The 19,178-nt window shown below is 32.6% G+C and overlaps 1 protein-coding gene and 1 long non-coding RNA gene across 5 annotated transcripts in view; both read left to right on the top strand.

Annotated features, from left to right (window-relative positions):
• The window catches only part of LOC105433512 (uncharacterized), a 209,225-nt gene that overhangs the window by 157,803 nt on the left and 32,244 nt on the right, over positions 1 to 19,178 (top strand). For 2 of the 4 annotated variants that reach the window (XM_089073141.1, XM_089073143.1), the window contains exon 1: positions 16,561 to 16,737. The exons of the other annotated variants lie outside the window; for them this stretch is intronic. In XM_089073141.1, the coding sequence (XP_088929267.1) occupies positions 16,576 to 16,737 (162 nt within the window). In that variant the 5' untranslated portion in view covers positions 16,561 to 16,575. Of the gene's footprint in view, positions 1 to 16,560; positions 16,738 to 19,178 lie in introns of those variants that run through there. 4 annotated transcript variants of the gene reach the window in all.
• On the top strand, positions 1,257 to 9,761 carry LOC148937376 (uncharacterized). The gene is made up of 2 exons (XR_016138387.1): positions 1,257 to 3,314; positions 3,411 to 9,761. It is a non-coding gene; the product is annotated as an uncharacterized LOC148937376 (long non-coding RNA).

The raw sequence follows: 19,178 nt of genomic DNA, 5'->3' as shown, positions 1-19,178 counted from the left end.
GTATCACGTATCAAATTCGCGAATTCGTGATAAAGGATATGGAACCCCTTCGATGCTTTTGTCCTCGCGAAAATGATAAAGGAGTTACGATCGAGCGATATTCCGACGCAAGGGATGCACGCGATACCGCATCGATTATCGAGAATGGAGGGTGTAGATCGCTCAGAGCGATCGAATCAGGTGGACGGCGCGCGATAGTGGGATCGAATGATGGAAACGTCAGAGTTCGAAGTCCATGCGAATTGGAGAATCGAAAGTTGAGCGCGCGAAAAGATCATTGTGATGAATTTACACGCAGCAAATTTTTATACTCAGATTACTGCTGTTTTTAGAGTAGTCACTTTTGCTGTGATAGTTACAATCGAAATGAATTCGAGAATGTAGACGGCGATTACGTAATCTATTTGTGATAACTATCTCTTCTGATAATCAGCTGTCCATCATGATACCTGATCATCTGTCGTGTGTATTTTTAATGAAAATTTTAAATGATCAAATGGGATTATTTCTTTAGAAATAATGATATTTTGTAATTCATATTTTTCTAAAAAACAATTGTCTTTTTCACTATTAGACATTAATTTTAAAAATAGAATTAAACACGATTTCAACTGCTGTCTGCATTTTGGTCGCCATATTGGAACCGCCATTTTGAATTTCAGGGTTCTGACATCAAAGTCAGTAACCTTAAGATCTTTTAAATAGCTAATTCATTAAAAATGTTTTTTTTATAGTTTCTTTTTTGATCATCTTGTTATTTTTTATGATGTTGATGTTTATTTATTTTTACAATATTATTAAATTCGAAATAATAGTGAAAGTAGCTCAATTTACATTTTACTTTTTATCATTTGGCGAGATGATTCATAAGCGTGAAAATCAGTTGTCAATACCAGAGGCACGCACTCTGAGAAGTATGATAAATTTCTGTAGAAATCACTCCTATGTTAAAGCAAACTTCTATGCTATTTTAGCGTCTATTTATGGTGAATCGTAAAACATATATAATGTAAAAATCACAACCACACTTCGTTTACTTTCGATCGAGATTAATCTCCTCACCCACGTAAATAGACACTTATACGACTTGACATTCAAATTGTATAATTATATGTTTAATGTTTTTACACAAAATTATTTTATTATTTTCTAAATAAACAATATCAAAGAAAAATTTAAAATTTAAAAATTAAAATTAAAAATTAAAATTAAAATGTTGAAAAACTTTTTCTGCTATTAAATTAAAATTTATTCGTTGATACGATGATTTTTAAAATATTCTAGTATATTAATTTAAAGTAGACATAATTTTATATTATTTATTTTGTTTTATATATTTATTAAATTTTATAAAACACAATTTAAAAAAACAAAAATAATTAAAATCATAAGTAAAATAATTTGGCAATTGAAAAAGAACCTGTTGATCGATCGTGAAATCTTATTTTACATTTCTAATCGACATATGCCACGAGAATTGCCAAAAATTTTTTTTATCTTTGATCTTCGAGTTCTTGATTAAGAGTGAATTAAGTTTTACTTTTTTTTATTTCTTTCACATTTATGAAATGGCATTCTACTGTCCTATGCCTATGACCCATCAACTCTCGGCCGTTCCAATGCTAACGAACGTGGGTGTGTTTTGCTAACATAGCGGATGGCGACGACATACCAGAGAAATAGTTTGATATCGCTCCACATCTGGGGCAACTTCTATCGCTCTTAGGTAAGCTCTACGGAGCCTAATTCCAGCCTCTCATGCCGGATAATGCGTGGGAACGCCAAACGAGAGCTTTAAATCGCACTTGCCTGCCTTTGCACTGTGCATACATATTCGTCTGGTGACGAAACTAATCTCATACATCTGTACACGACTATCTATACATTTCGAAGCCGAAACGATACTATCTTGACCTCGATCATCAATTGTAATTGTTTGACTAATTAGACCTTCATCCTTAATTGCATTTGTTAATCTGAAATTTATGCTCAATGTTGTAGGCAAGGAAAAGAAAAATTGGAATAATGGAACCGGGAAAAAAAATTTGTCAGTTCTTTTGTAATCCTAATAAAATATTGATGATAGGGTTACTTTCTATCTCTTTGAATGCATCGTTACAGATTTGACATATATTGTGCTTATTGGAGCGAAAAATATTCAAGATTTGAATTTCTTTTTATGTCGCGAGACGTTATTAGATTATAATAAATCATCTATGATTCGAAATATAGATCGTAATATATATGCTGAATATATTTTAAAGGAACTGAAAAATTTAATAAAAACAAAGTTTTAACTTTGTAAATATCAATTGTACATTTCCAGTAAAATTCTGCAATTTTATTAAATATTACATGTCGAGTTATCACAAAGCATTCATGAATTATTTTACTTATTTTAATTTTATTTTAAAATCGTGTTTTATAAAGTTTAATAAATATAAAATTGTGTCTACTTTAAACTTAATATTTATTAGCATATTTCAAAAATTATATCATATTAACGAATGAATTTTAATTTAGTAACAGAAAAAATTTTTTAAATAATTTTTGATAATGTTTTAGGAAATAATAAAATAATTTTATTTAAAAATATTAAACATACAGCCATTTGGATTATTTGTCAAGTCGTATAAGTGTTTATCTACATGGATGAAAATTAATCTGGATCGAAAGTAAAGGAAGTGCGATTATGATTTTTTTTTTTAATAATGTGTTTCATAATACTATATGTATTATTAAAACAGAGGAATTGACAGAAATATTTGTAAACATTAAATTTATAGTAAAATAAAATGTGGAAACGTGATCTTATAAAATATGTGACCTTAAAAATTATTTGTTTACATGAAAGATATATTTATAAAAAAATTATTAAAAACCATTTCAAAATTTCTCATAACCAGAACAAATCAATTTCATGAAACTCGATGGGAGGTAAATGATATAATTCCAATATATAATTCCGTTACAAGCACAATGCGTAATTAACTAATACAAAATTTTGTGATGTATAAACCGGCTCATGTAGAAAGGATCAGGGAGAAGACCGAGCGATGTATAACGGATGATTAAATCGGGCGTGAAGCCGATAGTAATGTAAGAGACCCGCGTGGAAAGCATCTATCAGCATGACTCTAGGCGCCGTGTAATCCGAGAGCCTGAAACTGCAGCCATTTGACGTAATCTCGATGCAAAATAGACGTTACGGCGTTTCAGGTAATCGATGACGATGCGTGTATCTATATGCTGACCAGCAGAGTATGCTTCTCCATTCCGGTTTCACTTTCCGCGAAACGTCAATAACGTTCCAGGTAAATCTTAAAGCGTGCCTTTTAAGTGTATTTGTCAAGAAAATCATAAGATTCATGATCAATTCCGAGATAATGTATAATTTGTTTGCTTGGCAGGATGAGATTGCAAGGAAAATATGGAAAAAGGGGAAATAATATTTATTGAATTTTTAATATTTTAATGTTAAATTTTTTTAATAGTATAAAAAACATGAGACATGCACATTGTAAGACACAATATATAATATGTCTCATTCGTTAAATAATTTAGAGAAAATATTTTCCTATTTGTATTAGTAAATTTTTGTATTGGATAGTAACAAATATAACAATATTCATAATATAACAATATTCATAATAAGTTACTTGTTTTATACAAAGATGAATTATATTTACTGAATTATATATATTTGTCGTTGAAGTCACCCGGTAGACAGATACGTGGGCGATTTCGACGCCCGGACAGAGGACGTATTCGTTGCGGAAAATATGAAAGAAAATTTTCGGCACAATAGGAGAGGAGAGCAAAACGGCAGTGTCCAGTAACCAGTAGAGCCACATTTTTATATATCTCTTTTTCTCGGACAGGTCACTCGCTATTGTATCGAAATCATTCAGAATCGTGAGAATCCGAATGAATTGAATCTCCCCCTCACCTTAGTATATCACGATGAAATTGTATACAGACTAAGAGGAACGTATATACAATATACTGTAGAAGTTTCAATAGGAATCTGCTAAATTCAATTCAACATTCATAAGACAGTCAAGACTAGATTTTTTTCTGAGACATTCCTTTATAATTCCTTTTTCTTATAATAATTATTTTAATAACATAATTACAGAAACAAATATAATGTAGATATAACTGTTCACACATTCTTTGCATAATTAAGATTATATTTCTATTCATGTTAATATCTTTTTTTATAAGTATTTTTTATAAATAATGTTACGCAAATAATTTCAACTACACCCACGAGATAATATTATCCAATATTATCTTCTGACTTTAAGTTCCAAAATTCCAGTAAATTTTGTATTGAATGTCTTGAAAGTAGATATTATCTTGTTCTACACCCCCGAACTGTTAGCTATAGCCATTTATTTTCGAGACGCAAGAAATCGGTTGGAGATTTACTTGCGTAGGTTTTTATTACTAAATTATTCATTGCTACGCTTTGTTTAAGTGTTTTTGTCTCGTTCACAAAATTATTTCTTTGTTATACAATTCATAAAAAATAAAATTACATTAGACGTCAGTATACATAAAAAATGCGGAAAAATTGAATATAAAGTATGAAGTAAATAATATCGAACAATTTGTATAAAAAGACGGATGAAATTTATATGTTATTTATGCAATCAGTTTGAAAAAAAAAACACTGGCAGTTAATTTTACATATATGACATTAATAGCGTGAAATAAAATACAAATTGCGTCGCGTTGTAGAGGAGTTTATTGTGGTAATATAAATATATTTATAATATTGCAAATCACAATATTACGAAATAATTCACAGAAGCTAACCGCAATAGTGTAGGTTGACAACGAACTGTAGAAAGAGTCTGCATGCCTCTGTCGCGATAACGATAAAGCTTTCCTGTTGTTCTTCCAAAGGAGACAATCGTTGCGGGACGATGTGTAGTCCGGATCAAGTATTCGCTTTGCAGACGAAACATGATGAAGCGCTAGACGATCTAATATCTGCCTTGTCGTATGTGCGTATGTCCACTATGTAGTCTTATAAATTGAGGTCAGGAATTAGAGGAGAGAGCGTTTTCTAATGAAATGATTTATGTTCTGAAAGAAAGCACCATAATATTTAGACATTAGCATTTATGCACGCATTCTTTCATTTAAGACTATTGTCAAAATTTACGAGGGCGACTAATATTGTGATATATTAACGCATTCTCATAGAATCAATGTTAATAAAAGTATGTGTCTCTTTTATAGTACTCTTTTGTATTGTATAATAACATCCGGGGATGTAGAACAAGACACTTAAGGAAAGACTCGAATAGCGGTCTTAGTAAAAATCAACAGAAGTTTGTTTGGCTTAAACCATAAACTTACACCCACCGCATCAATTCAATATTTCGTAATATAATATATCGTCGTGCGTGGTTTTCCGAAATGTGTTCATTGAAACCTCTCGCTGCGAAATATGTAAAACAGTTCCACCTACACGCCCAAACACCGCGGAAGATGATACGTAATTCTACTTTCAAACAGACACAGTACGATTTCTTTTAACACGAAAATAATTTTATCAGGCAAGAATAAGCTAAAAGTAAAAATTTATTACAGGTACGTAAAAATTAATTTTTAAATAAAATATTTACCTGTGTTATTTAAATCAATTCTTTATTTTAAGTCGCCAAATTGTTTGTCCTCGTTATAGTTATAAATTCAATTCTTAGTTCGCTTTATTGGATAACAATGCGTTTTCAACATTTCCGTGAATGACATCACGTTTTCGCGTAATTGAACCTAAACACGTTCTCATATTGTTATTAACTTGCCGTTTTGTGACATCAGATAGCATTAATGACAAAGCGGCAATTTAAAGGATGTACTTAACAGTACATTTTATAACGAGCTCCGAATCTCGATGCATTTGTCTAGGCTTGTTAAGAAGATATAATATAGAATGCGTCATCGCGAAGAAAGGAAAAGCCATTACCGGTCGATGACATATTCCAATATGTCACTATAATATGACATCATTTAGTCGCAAAATAGCCCAAGAATATTTGAATCACTTCTATTATTAGATTAATAATTATTAATATTCTATAAATATCGATTAATTGTTTTTTATTTTTTTTTTATTTCTATAATCACGAAAATTAAGACGTATCGCAAATTACTAGAAAGAAATTATTAGAAAGCTTTCAACCTATATTGTTTGAAATGCGTTTGAATTACAGGCTATAGTAATAAACTTCAAACAAGTGACATCATACTTTGAATTAATTTATTGCGAGTTCAATAATTGACTCTTATTAATTATCCTGCTACTTTGTAATGACGTAATTTGAATAAAGCTCAAATATAAGATATAATAATAATAAGATAATAATAATAAGATATAATAATAAATTATATAAATTAATTCAGTTAATGTATATTTTATAAAAATCATAATCATTATTACATTACCATTTCGAACATGGGTATATTAATGGGCTTATTAATTAATTAATAAGAAATTTTATATGAAACACAATATTTATTAATAATATTATTTAGCTCATTCCTACATAAATTTATTAAAATTTGTACATTATATTTAATTTGTACATTATATTTAAAATCTTTTAAAAATCATAGCATTTGTAGTTTCAGAATTTCGAGTTTAAAACCGTTTTTCCATTCCAATCACGTTTCTAAACTTATAACTGTATCATACAGTCACGTATAATTTATTTAAAGAAATAGACTCATAAGCTTTGATAAGTACGAAATAAAAAACAGATAAACCGCTTATAATTATCAATGACACATTTGTCTTTAATATTTGAAAACTGAGATCATCGTAACACCTACGTTGCCAACACTGCATCCAATAATGTATACACTAGTTGGTTTTACGACTATTGTAAATTGATGAGCTATAATTATAAATCAACAACGTTAGATTTTGTTCTTTAACTTCAATTTTTATTGCATTTTTCTTTATATAAATTATTGTATTTGGTATAAAAAGTAATTGACATTTTTAAAGAGAGAAATTTTATTTTTTAGATTCTATAACAATGAATATTTAAATTATTTTGATTTAAAAATAGTAAAAACGATATATGTTGTTGTAAATATATGAGATCTATTTGTTGCTGAACCTAGTTCAGTACGTAAAGAGTTAAGAGCAGCCCGTATTACTCGTTGTTTTATGGCTTTGTCGGGAACATAAAATTTGCTTGTACCTAAGACCTATTTTTGTCGAAATTCGAATCGCTCGTAAGTCCTAACTATTTTTAGAGTTACACAGAGCGAACGGAGTCGATGTTCATGATTGTAGCCGAGAATAACGGTATGGGGATTACCTCACGATAAAATACAAATTAGCTTCGACGTGCTGGACGTAGCTATTATCGTCTCGTCAGCTTAGTGACAATGTAGGCGCGATGATTGTCAATGACATCACGCGGTGCTGTCACTTGTTACGCGCGTGTATGATCAACCATTATTGAAAGTGATCGCATTTATTCAAATGCGTTCCTATTCATTTTCATTTGCAGTTAATAGAAGTCCCAGGCACATTAAGAAGCGACTTATTTAACTTCAAAGATAATGCCGACTAAATGAATTCTATTAAAATTTTATCTTTAATCGCGTTTCAAATGTTGCGATTTAAAAAAAATGTTAAATATTATATTTTTAATAAGAATTATGAAATAAATAATTTTTACTTCGAATAACCTTTTAAACAACTTTTTGCACAAATCTTGTTTTTTTTTTTTAATAGTCTTAATTCATTATTAAATGCTGAAATTATAATTTCAACTTAATTAAACTGCATGATGACGAATAATTGAATGTAAATTGTATCCATCTCTTTGTCTGTGTGATTCTTTCACGTATGACACATTCCATGTGGCATGCGTTAGGATGAAAGCAGGAAAAGCGGTCAATAGTGGCCACTGACATGTTCGTATTAAATGGCTTTGGAGTATGATGTCATATACACGAGCAGACGACTATCTACACGTATAACAAACCGCAGGCGTGAAATAATGTTCCCAAGGCAACTGCAAACACTAATTTGCATTGCGCGACATTGGTCTCCATTATGAGTAACAGTAATATAAACAGACGTACACGTAGGCGCTGTCAATAGATGTCGAATCTGCGCATCTGCGACAAATAAATCGGTTCAGATCTGACGATACTCTCGCAAATCAGACATCCAATAGTGCCAATGATTACTAAATACTTCCTAATCTCCGATTTCAAATATTCGTGAATTCGTTGTTCATGTAATATCGTTCACGTAATATCACGTAATAATATCTAATCTAATAATTATATCTGTATTAAACTTAAAAATTACTTCTCTTTTTGTATTTATATCTTATTTATTGCTAATACCTCCCATATAATAAAAATATTTAAAATTTTTATATATTTTAATACCGTTTATATTAAACTGACAGATCATATTGGACTGATCAAATACTGATCGTTTACTAAAAATGCGAGAGCAAGCACGAATTTCCTTTAAGTCGATTTTTGAAAGATATTACGTGATGAAAACGTAACAATTTCCGTTAGAATCTCTCGAGAATTTCGATGGGATTCTGGTTTCGGATTCTCTCTGCAGCGCGCGGACAACATCCAGCTGGTAGACGTATCTCATGCGGCGGCGTGGGCGATATCCCGTGAATGATAGGTCTAAGATTACCCGCTGGAAGCATGAATGAAAGACTTCGGCCAATTCGATGAATGATCCTTCAATTAATTATACGTGTTATGATTCGGAGCATGCTGTTTCATAGCCGCAGTGCTGACTACAATTTCATCCGTTACGTTCCTCGATATTACGTCAGCCTAAATTCTAGCGCTTCGCTTATTTATCGCTCACCCAACGTAACGGGAAAAAAAAAAAAAAAAAAAACATAAAATGTCGGCGAAAGAAAAAACACACGATTATCCGTGTTTATAAAAATTCTACATTACATTTTTGCGTGTCATCGATTGCATTATCATGCGACTTCTTTTCTCTCTTTTTGCGCCTGTGTTTAACTTTATTTCTCGCTATCGTAAGAGGCTTCATAAGACGCACGCGTAATCCATACCGTAATCTTAATTCTCGCGTAATCGCGTGCCTCGATAATTAACGCGCGTTAGCTCTCTCGCTGATATTACTTTCGCTGCCCGCAAACATTTATTTCGCTGCGAATAAACGCTTCATCGCGAGCGATAAACGCACGATAATGTAATTCCTCGAAGTCGTTTTGTGGCGGATGCTGCGTGGAACAAGAGCGCTTGTAATAACTCGTACACCAGACGCATTTGCGTGATCTCTTTCTCCCGCTCGTAAATTAATCGCGGAATTATTATATTAGGAATTATTATCAATACGGCGCGATTAATCTTTCTCGCCTTCCGCGAAATGGGGTCCCGGCGCTATCATGCCGAATGTAGGAATGTTATCCAGGGGCACCATGTAATCAAACCGCTTTGACAAACACGATATTTAGCTCATGAGTAACGCGCATTACGAGGAGAGATGTGCTCGATCTTACGTCGCCATCTTCGACTTTAAAGAGTTGCTGTTATAATTAACTGCAAATCTCGTTAGCGCCCCATATTTTATTAAATTGAAGTAGAACAGGGAACTTTGCGTGAAACCTAAAATTGTTTCCCGACTTAATTTTAATAATCTTATAAGTTTATGAAATTTTAATCTGTTTTATGGGAACGTTTATGGGAACAATTACTACCTTTCGTCATCAAAATGGCCCTCGCGAACCCGTCTTTGTGTTCAAAAAATTACAGAATAGTTCCACCGGCCGTCAGCTGGCGGCGATAAACTCCACCGCATGGTTCATTAAATTCGTGGGTCTCAGGATTCATTTTTTTCTTTCTTCCTCTCTTTTCCTCGTGCACATATATTGGGGATTCGTGGCGGACGCAGAACAACAACGTGCGAGCGCCGAGAGAAGAGCTCACCAACGCGCACGTGCGATTGGAGTACATCGGGTTATCGGAACAACCATAAACGGCCTATCCTCCTTCACCCTCGAGCTCCCAGTTGCCTCTTATCGACGATTGTCACGCTGAACTGTTTCATTCACGTTTGTAATAAATTTAGAGCGTGATGTCACTCGGTAGTCGCACCGCCTGGGCCTCATTTGGCAAAATCATTAATAAACGATTTATAGTATCAGATTAATATACAATCGAGTCCTTTATTAACTTTTAATACTGCACTGCAGATTGAATACAAGAACGCGAAATCTCTCTATATAATATTATAATATATAGACTGAAAAAAAGCGATGGTTAACTAAATTTTTCAACCTGATTATATTTGTTCAGTTCAAGTATTTATATATTTAAGTTAAATATATAAGTATTTGAACAAATTTAATTAATTAATTAAGTTGAAAAATTTAATCAAGTTAACAACTTTTTTTCCCAGTGTACATATGAATGTGTATAATTAAAAATATAAGAAATATTAATTAGCCAGTGAAATGATTAATAATTATAAAAAACGTTTCGTGAAAAAACTTCGATGTCTCTACAATTCCATCTAGTTCTATTCTTTAATTTTAATTTTACGTTTTAATTAATTAATAATGAAATTAAATAAAAAATACATTTTTATGCGTTATATAATAAATAAAGCTAGGTCGGATTGTTGACGATCGTTCGCTAATTCGATCGGATGTGTCTTATCCGTCACAGGCGATCTATGTGGGACATTCAGGGGTGAACAATATCTCTTACGAAACAAATAACCTCGATATACGCTATCGGCGAAGAAGTTGCGGGAGTTCAAAGGGTTAGGCATGATGCGTAAGACTTCTCTTTTGAATCTGAGCGCAGACCCGAAGAATTCGAAGAAGGAGCCAATCCGGGATTTTTCTATTGGACATGAATACGTCATACGCTTCTTCCTCTTCTTCTTTTTCTCGGAAGAGGAATGGTTTCCCTCGGGAGTAATCGGTTTATACACGGCCGGGGAATCTATTTTTGTAGGAATCATGCGCGCTGGCCGGGGAAAGCCTTAACACTTTCGTGGGGGGTGGGTGACCTGAAACTCTTTAAAATAGTATCGCTCATGTCTGGAAAGCTGATAGCTTTTAAATACAGAATCGTTCCAGAATCCTCGATCTTGATTTCAATAGTAGATTCTTTGATCAATCTGGAGTAGATTTTATCTTAACACAAATATACATATTTCTATAATTATAACATTTAATACGAAATTACAATAATTATAATTACAATATTTTATAGAAAAATTTTTAATATTGTAAAATTTCAACTACAATGCATTGAAGTACTGTTCATATAAAAAAAATATTTATGTGGTGTTGAGATATTTGAGAATTTATTTCAATTTTGAATAAAAATAGTGATTCAGTAAGGAAAGATTAAAATTTAATTTAATTTAACATTAATTTAGCCAGAAAATTGAAGCAATTTTTTTATAAAAACATATCTTAATCTTAATATATCAAGAATTATTACTTTTTTAAATTAATTTAAAAAGTATCATATAAAATAATTTATTGGATGCGAAAAATAAAGTATGCCTTGCCAAACCAAGTCTTCATTCGAACGAAACTTCTCCAGTTCGTGTTAAATTATCTCTCGTGCTGTATCTGGCTGGTAAACAAATTGTCTCGCGCCTACCAATCCCGAAAACAACATTGCTCATCTTTACGACGGTTGTTCTTCGTGGAGAGAAAAATGAGTCGTGTCGCGTTCCCGCGCTCGCAAGGACGATTAATTTCTCAACAAGTCGATTCGAGAAATTCCTCTCGCGACGGTACGCACCCCCGGATATCGATTACGTGCCCCAAAAATAGGGCGGCTGCATATCCGTTTCTATTTCCGCGGCGGTCGATATCCAAAGCGTACTACGCGAGATATTTTTCTCTCTCACGTGTCGCCGATAAATTAAGTCGGAAAGTAGATCGACCAACGGCGAAGATACATTTCGCTGCGTTGAAAAAAATTTGTGAGATCGAATCTTAAAAGAAATCGTGGACGGATGCAGATCATAATTTGTAACTTAATGACAACCGTAACGCAAAATTATTATATTTATTTGCCATTTGCTCTTTATTGACGTTGCAATTTTTCTCGAGAGCGTCGACATTATTAATGCAAGATCAAGGAGTCCAATTATAATATTGAGATAAATTTCATAAATATTATTTATAACTAGGAATTATTCTGATATCAATTTATATCTAAGAACACATTTTAATTTGTTTTATTAAAATCTAATCTATTTTTTTATTTCTTAATGTTTATCAAATGTTATTAAGAATTAAGCGAGTTAAAGGAAATTCTTAATTTTAAATATTAAGAATTATCGAGATTACATAATAGTTTTCATAATCATATCTCTTTGCAAAGCAAACAACAACATGCTTAAACAATCCTATTATTGCTAACATTGACATTGCCTATACATACGCAAACATATTCTTGAATATCTGTCCAATGTGCATAAAGCAAAAAAAATCCGACATCGACTGATGTTTAATTACATTACATTACGTACATTACGACTTATTGGCGCGGAGAATAATCCGGTGGCCCTGAATCTGATCGTAGGCTCGATAAATTATTGCACTTTCGAAATCAAGCCGGGGTCGACGGTCAGGCGACGAAGGCGTCCATTTGCGATTAATAACGCGAGAGTTAGGCGAGTACACACTAAACTTGACATTTGACCCGCGATGGAAACGCGTGCGAGTGATTAAAATTGGATGGAAACGCTAACTGTCCAGTAGAAGGATGAGCTGCGTGCAATCCATTTACGCAACGCGTAACGCAGGAAAGCCTTGCTCTTCACCCGCGGATCGGCGGTGCGGCGATGCGGTCTATTTTAATGTCTGATGTCACAAATAAATGGAAGATAAATACCGATCGCGATTCTCTTCGGGCACTTACGTCGTTATGATTTAATACTCGATGATGACAAAAAGTTTCCGTAATTCTCATTAATCTAACGATTCTGATAACTCTGGTCATTTTTCTTTGTAGAAGCGAGATTACCCATGACATTTAATCATCTCAAATTCTGTATGCTAAAAATAATGTTTAAGTAATCTTTTCTCTTATTTGTGGAAGCGAATGCGGAAAAATTGATTTTATTCTTTGTATTTCTCAATATAAGATATGATAATTAAATAATGAGGCCAAAATTAATTTTTTAAATATTTATTTTTTCTATCAATTAATTACAATCTAATAATTTATTATTATTTAATATTATTGATAATAGTGACTAATAATTATAATTAATAAGCAAATTAATTTTATTTTTTATTTTCTTTTTTTTTTCCGTCGTGTCTTAAAAGGTCTAAAGAATAACAAATATGAACGAATTCCACTAGAGTCTGTTTTTCACTTGGAACTAATACAATTAACCCTTTAAATATATTTACAACATTCCTCGCGAGACTAAATTATGAGCTTTCACGCCATCATCAATACTCCACGGTAGAGAGGAGTCACAAAAAATTTCATGCCACGCTGCATGCAACCCATAGTGTTCGTTAACCTCGGCGATCATAAATCATTGACAGCGTCCCATCTCTCGCGTTGTGCTGCAAACTCATCGCGCATTCCCGATTATACAATTTTTTGCCGTTATTTTCAATATCAAGATCGTATATTATAGTTTGATATTGAGGACAACAAGTTCTCTATATAAAAACGGATACGATAAAAAAAATAATGAAATTGTTTTTTCATTCGAAAAATTTCGTGTATAGTGAATATATGAAGAAAACGTTTGCTCTGTAAATTCTATTGATCTCTTTCGTGTCATGTCATAAATTTCTTACAAATTACAAAATGACATGACGATTCCATTCCTAGATTTCATATAGAACAAACAGATCTGTAATTTTTTTAGTTGGGCAATGTAGTTATTGTTCATTGTTAAATTTATTAGCCATTTCATCGTCATAATTAATTCTGCAAATTAACCGTATGAGATCACATATAAAACAGATTTTACACTATCTCACATGTTCTCAATATGAATTGAGCAACATCAAGTCAAGTCGCTTGTGGAAAAAATCCCGTAACATAAATATTACGCAACGCTTATTGCACAATATAATTAACCGCAATACGGTTTCTCGGGGTATAAAAAGAGACGTTCGATATATATATATATATATATATATATATATATAAAGAAACGACGCCTCTCGGCGACGTTCGTTCAAGTCCTTCGGCGAAGGATTCTTCTTAGCGAAAACTAAAACCTCTGTATAATCTCTGACGTGTCCAGATTCGATGCTACAGATACATGATCTCTATTTTCAACGTGTGAATGAATCGAAATCCGACGATTCGTGTAATGTCAGAACGATAAAATTTTGTGTAAAATTTCTAACGGAAATTGTATTATAGATAGAATTTTATTTAAATCTTATTTGAAATTTTCAATACAGATGTAAAAATGTTCTATATTTAAAGCTTGTACTTGACATATTGTAAAATAATTGTTTTATGTTACACGACATAGAAAAAAAATTGTTTTAAATATTCTTCAAATTATTATGTAATGCTCAAAAATAGTAAAAACTTTTAAAATAAAACTTTAATAAATTAATTATATAATTTATAAATTTTTTCACGAATTATCATATTTTTTATATTTACATTTATATTTACATTTATGTAAACTTCATATTAAATTCGGCAAATTCATATTAAATTCGATATCTGTTTAAGATGAAGTTCCTCACACGTGTTTCTTCCAAATATTCTGTGCAGATTCCAGTACCTTTTCAAGGATATCGCGCGAGATAATATGCGGTATCAGAATAGCGAGATCAGCCCTCGCGGCTTAACCACGAATTCTCGTAGAGATCCTCGATCGATCCCTCAAAGATGCTGCGGAGAATCTCTGGTTCATCTCGTTTAACCGCAAGGGGGTCGACGCACATGGGCGTCCGCAAAGATTTTTTTCTCGCACGATGATGTTGCAAATATTTTCGCTGAGACGCAGAATATATACGACATGATAAATTCCAAGTAACTTCTTTAATTCAACCTAAGTAACTCCTTTAATTATCTAAATAATGATTTCGAGTATTTATATATTTATATATTTATATATATGTATATGTATGTACATATATTTATATTTATGTATTTATATATTTTTTTTATTTTCCTAAATAAAAAAAATATATTTAATTTCTTCTATATTTTTTCTCACTCTTTCTCTCAATCTCTTCTCACAGTTCCTACATTTTATGTCGTATATCTCTGTTTCTTTCTCTTTTACTGATTAAAATTTTTTTTCTTTATGTTTGAATGAAATTATGATTAATTTTTATTACAATTTTGATCTAAATATTTCATAATCCTAATGGTTATAGAGTTTTGTGCTTTTTTTTTAAGTAAGTACAAATTACTATTATATCTCCCTTTTTTTTTACAAAATTTTATTATTGAAATTATGATCGTTTTTATGATGTTATATTTTAATTAGGCTTCTCTTAGTATCTTCCTATTTTATTTTGAATATCGTTCTCGAGTATCCTCTCTCGAGTATCCTGGTAATATTTAAATATATGATTCTCAATCATCTAACGGGTGTCGATTAGCCCCCTATTGCAGGCGCCCTTGCGTTCACACACGGCGACACGTGGATCTTTTATGGGGGTCAACACTTGCGCTGGTCGTATACTGGCACTTCGGCGAACGAAACGCATGATTACGGCCCTAAGCTGACCTAAGCCGGTAGATACGTCTCGATGATCCTCTCGGAAGATCCGACGGTAAAGCGAGGAAATCTAATACAGAAATAATCGCTCAAAGTGATATCCTTAATGTGATATTCTTATCTACATCACTAAAACTCACAAACAACGCGAAATATTTTTCAAATAGATAAGAATGAATTCTGTAACGACATCAATTGCATTTTAACATGTAAATATATAAGTAAATATATACTCCAATTTCAATTTTATAACTTTTGATCGAGAAGCCTCTAGTTTTTATCATTGATAATGAATAAAGACTTGCAGGAATTATTTAATCATTTTTTAATAATTTTAATAATTATTTGATAATTATTTTGAATGATGATTGATATGCACTATTTGTTTTTATTCTCTCTTTCTCTCTCTCTCTCTCTCTCTCTCTCTCTCTCTCTATATATATATATATATATATATATATATATATATATATATAATATTTTTATTTTTCTCCATTGCATTTCTATTAAATTTTAATTATCTCGATTTTTCTTTATTGAACGTTTATTCATTTCTTTATTATAAATAATAAAAAAATATTAATTATAAACATATTATAAATTTTTTGTTTATATAATCACGTTTGCATTTTCATTTTCTTCTTTTTTCGCTTTTTTTTCGCCTTCTTCTTTTTATTTCATTTGGACAAGAAACGCTACAAGAAACATAGCTAAAAGTAACACGAAACTTATAATAACTCTCTGGTTCGCGAATTGATTTTCGAGCGGCGCTGTCTCAGGTCCTTAAATATTTCTGCGCGCGACAACCTTTAGTCGAAGCGACGATCCGAGACATGAGAGAGAACGAGAGGAGGACCGGGACCAAAAAGGCGGCAGAGATCGATGAGAAGAGAAAAAAATGCGACGGTCCAAAGAGGATAGAGAAAACGAAGGGAGAAAGAGAAGGAGAGAGAGAAAGAAAGACCGAGGCAAACGAGAAGAAGCAGCTCGAAACGGTGAGAAAGACGTCGCGATACGCGTATCTTTTTGTGGACGGCGACGTTATCCGGCCAAACCAGGGGACGCTTAATATTACTGCACGTTATGCAGATTTCGAGAGAACATTGCCCCCCTGCCACTCGCGTAGAATTCTGCTTCGCCGATCCTTGGCTCCGAAGAGACGATCCACCTCTTCGTTCGATGCAATCGGTAGAATGGCATTTATTATTAAGAAAGTGAGCAAAATCTTTTAGACTTGACAAAAAATTACTTGGTGTATTATAGCAAATTTATAATAAGAATTTTAAATTTGTGTTATCAGTTTAAATATTATCTTTTTTTAAAAACGATGAAACGAAAAATTAAAGATGAAGTATACGATATTAATTTATCTTAAGATCTTGTTTGTTTGTAATATCTGAGAGAGAGAGAGAGAGAGAGAAAGAGAGAGGGAGGGAGAGAGAAGGGGGTGGATAATGGTAATTAAATGGAATATGGTATTATAAGCTGATTTATAATATCATAAAGTAACAGAGAGAGATTTATTTTATTTATTCATATAAACGAATATTATTCTATAGGTTAGCAACATAAAAATTTTATAATATAAAAAATTTGGCAAGTAGCGTAATAAAAAGTTAAAATTTGGCAATTTTCTCGCAGTCGTGCAGGCACATTCCCTATTTGCCCCACTTTGACTGTAAATCTCGTATCTCCCGCGAATCTGGATGGTAGCTTAAAGTAAGTGCAATTGAAAATTTTACAAGAGAGCATATTGAATGTGTCCGAGCGTTGCCTCGCATACGATTAATGCCGTGCAATTCGGCGAGAAAGTTTGGCGTTGTCGATACGACGAAGATATCGCCACCAAATGAACCGGTCGAACCGAGCCGAGTTGTGGTACAGACGGGTTGCTTAAAGCTACCAGGTGAGATGGCTATATCGATTCGTCTCGCCGAAGTATTACGCGGTTAAATGCGACCATAATTTAATGTCGGAGTCCGTTGCGCCACGATTTCATCTTGCGTTTCGTTTTAATTATATCGATCTTCATACTTATCTCACGAGTACACGTCGAAGGACGTTGGCGAGTACACGACAGTCTGACTCGTATAATAAATCAGCCATGTCTTGTTGGTGATAAAAATTAGTTCTCGCGGGCAAAATCATTAATTAATTATTCATTCGTGATTCGTGTCTCAATTTCCAATTGCTGAATTATGTATCTATAAAATTATGATCTTTATTAAATATTCCTCGGCGCAATGCGAAATACAAGAAATTACATTAAGACATAATTTCACGTGCAAACGATATGCTTCAATTCTTTTTAATTTTTTATTTATTTATCGCACTTCTTTGTCGATTTTTTTTTAATAAATTGGCAACGAGGTATTTTGTCATCACTTAAAAAGATTTTTGTAGAAGAAGACAATAATAGTATTAATCTTTTAATATCTTTTAGTTTCTCCTCTCTATCTATCTATCTGTCTATCTCGTTCTGTTGGAATACACCTGTTGATCCTCAACTGAACTCAAGCCGATTAGCGAGCAAGCCATTTTGCGGCGAAGTTAAGGTTCGAAGCGTGCATTATCGTTATCGTGGCGCTATGTACAATTGCGTTGTGTTGGCGATCCACAGCTAATCGAGAATGGCATCGAGACGCACGTACTGGTAGTCCTGAACAAACGATTTTATCGTCGCGAATACTTCCTGGTCACGGTATAAGAATTTACTTACCGTTATCGACTCATTGATGTTTCCAAATAATTTTTAGGAAAAGCAATTTTCTTTAAAAATATATATGCAAACGTATGACACATTAAGCTAAAGTGTTTATATTTATATAAATTTTTATATTTATATAATAAATTACTATGCTATTATTGTTGTCAGTATTTATCAGTATTCACCTACGAAAGAGGTTCACAAAAAGAGAAATTAATTCTCTATTCTCAAAATAATTTTCGTTTAAATGGGGAAACAGTCGATTACTAACCGAGTCAACATTCTACGCGGGATTAAATCACGATGTAATAGGAGAGCTCGTATCGTAATGGTGTAAATTTGGAATCGGGGTTCACGAACCTCCAGGCAAGCCTAAATATTTGGTACCGCCGGCTCGCGTAAACGTCCGCTATTCGACGAAAACGTCGGTTAGCTACGCGGTGCCGCACTTAACTCTTTTAAGCACGTGTACATCAAGCCGGAGAGCAAGAGGCTTCGTGTACTTATACTTCGTATACTTATATACTCGCCGCATTGGTCTTTAACACGGCGATTATGCCAGGCGGTTTTCTTAAACGAAACCATATGCCGAGATTTTGTACTGCTCTACACCGTGCCTGTATATTTGTGCGGCGAGCAAATTTTAAACGGATTATCAAAAGCTCTAGGTTTACTTCAAATTATTGACACTATGAGTCAATGTTAATAACGATATGAAATAATAATATG

Source organism: Pogonomyrmex barbatus, unplaced genomic scaffold (genome assembly GCF_055798465.1).
Source record: "Pogonomyrmex barbatus isolate J1 unplaced genomic scaffold, ASM5579846v1 scaffold14, whole genome shotgun sequence".
Taxonomy (NCBI): domain Eukaryota; kingdom Metazoa; phylum Arthropoda; class Insecta; order Hymenoptera; family Formicidae; genus Pogonomyrmex; species Pogonomyrmex barbatus.
This window is presented reverse-complemented; position numbering and strand designations above follow the sequence as displayed.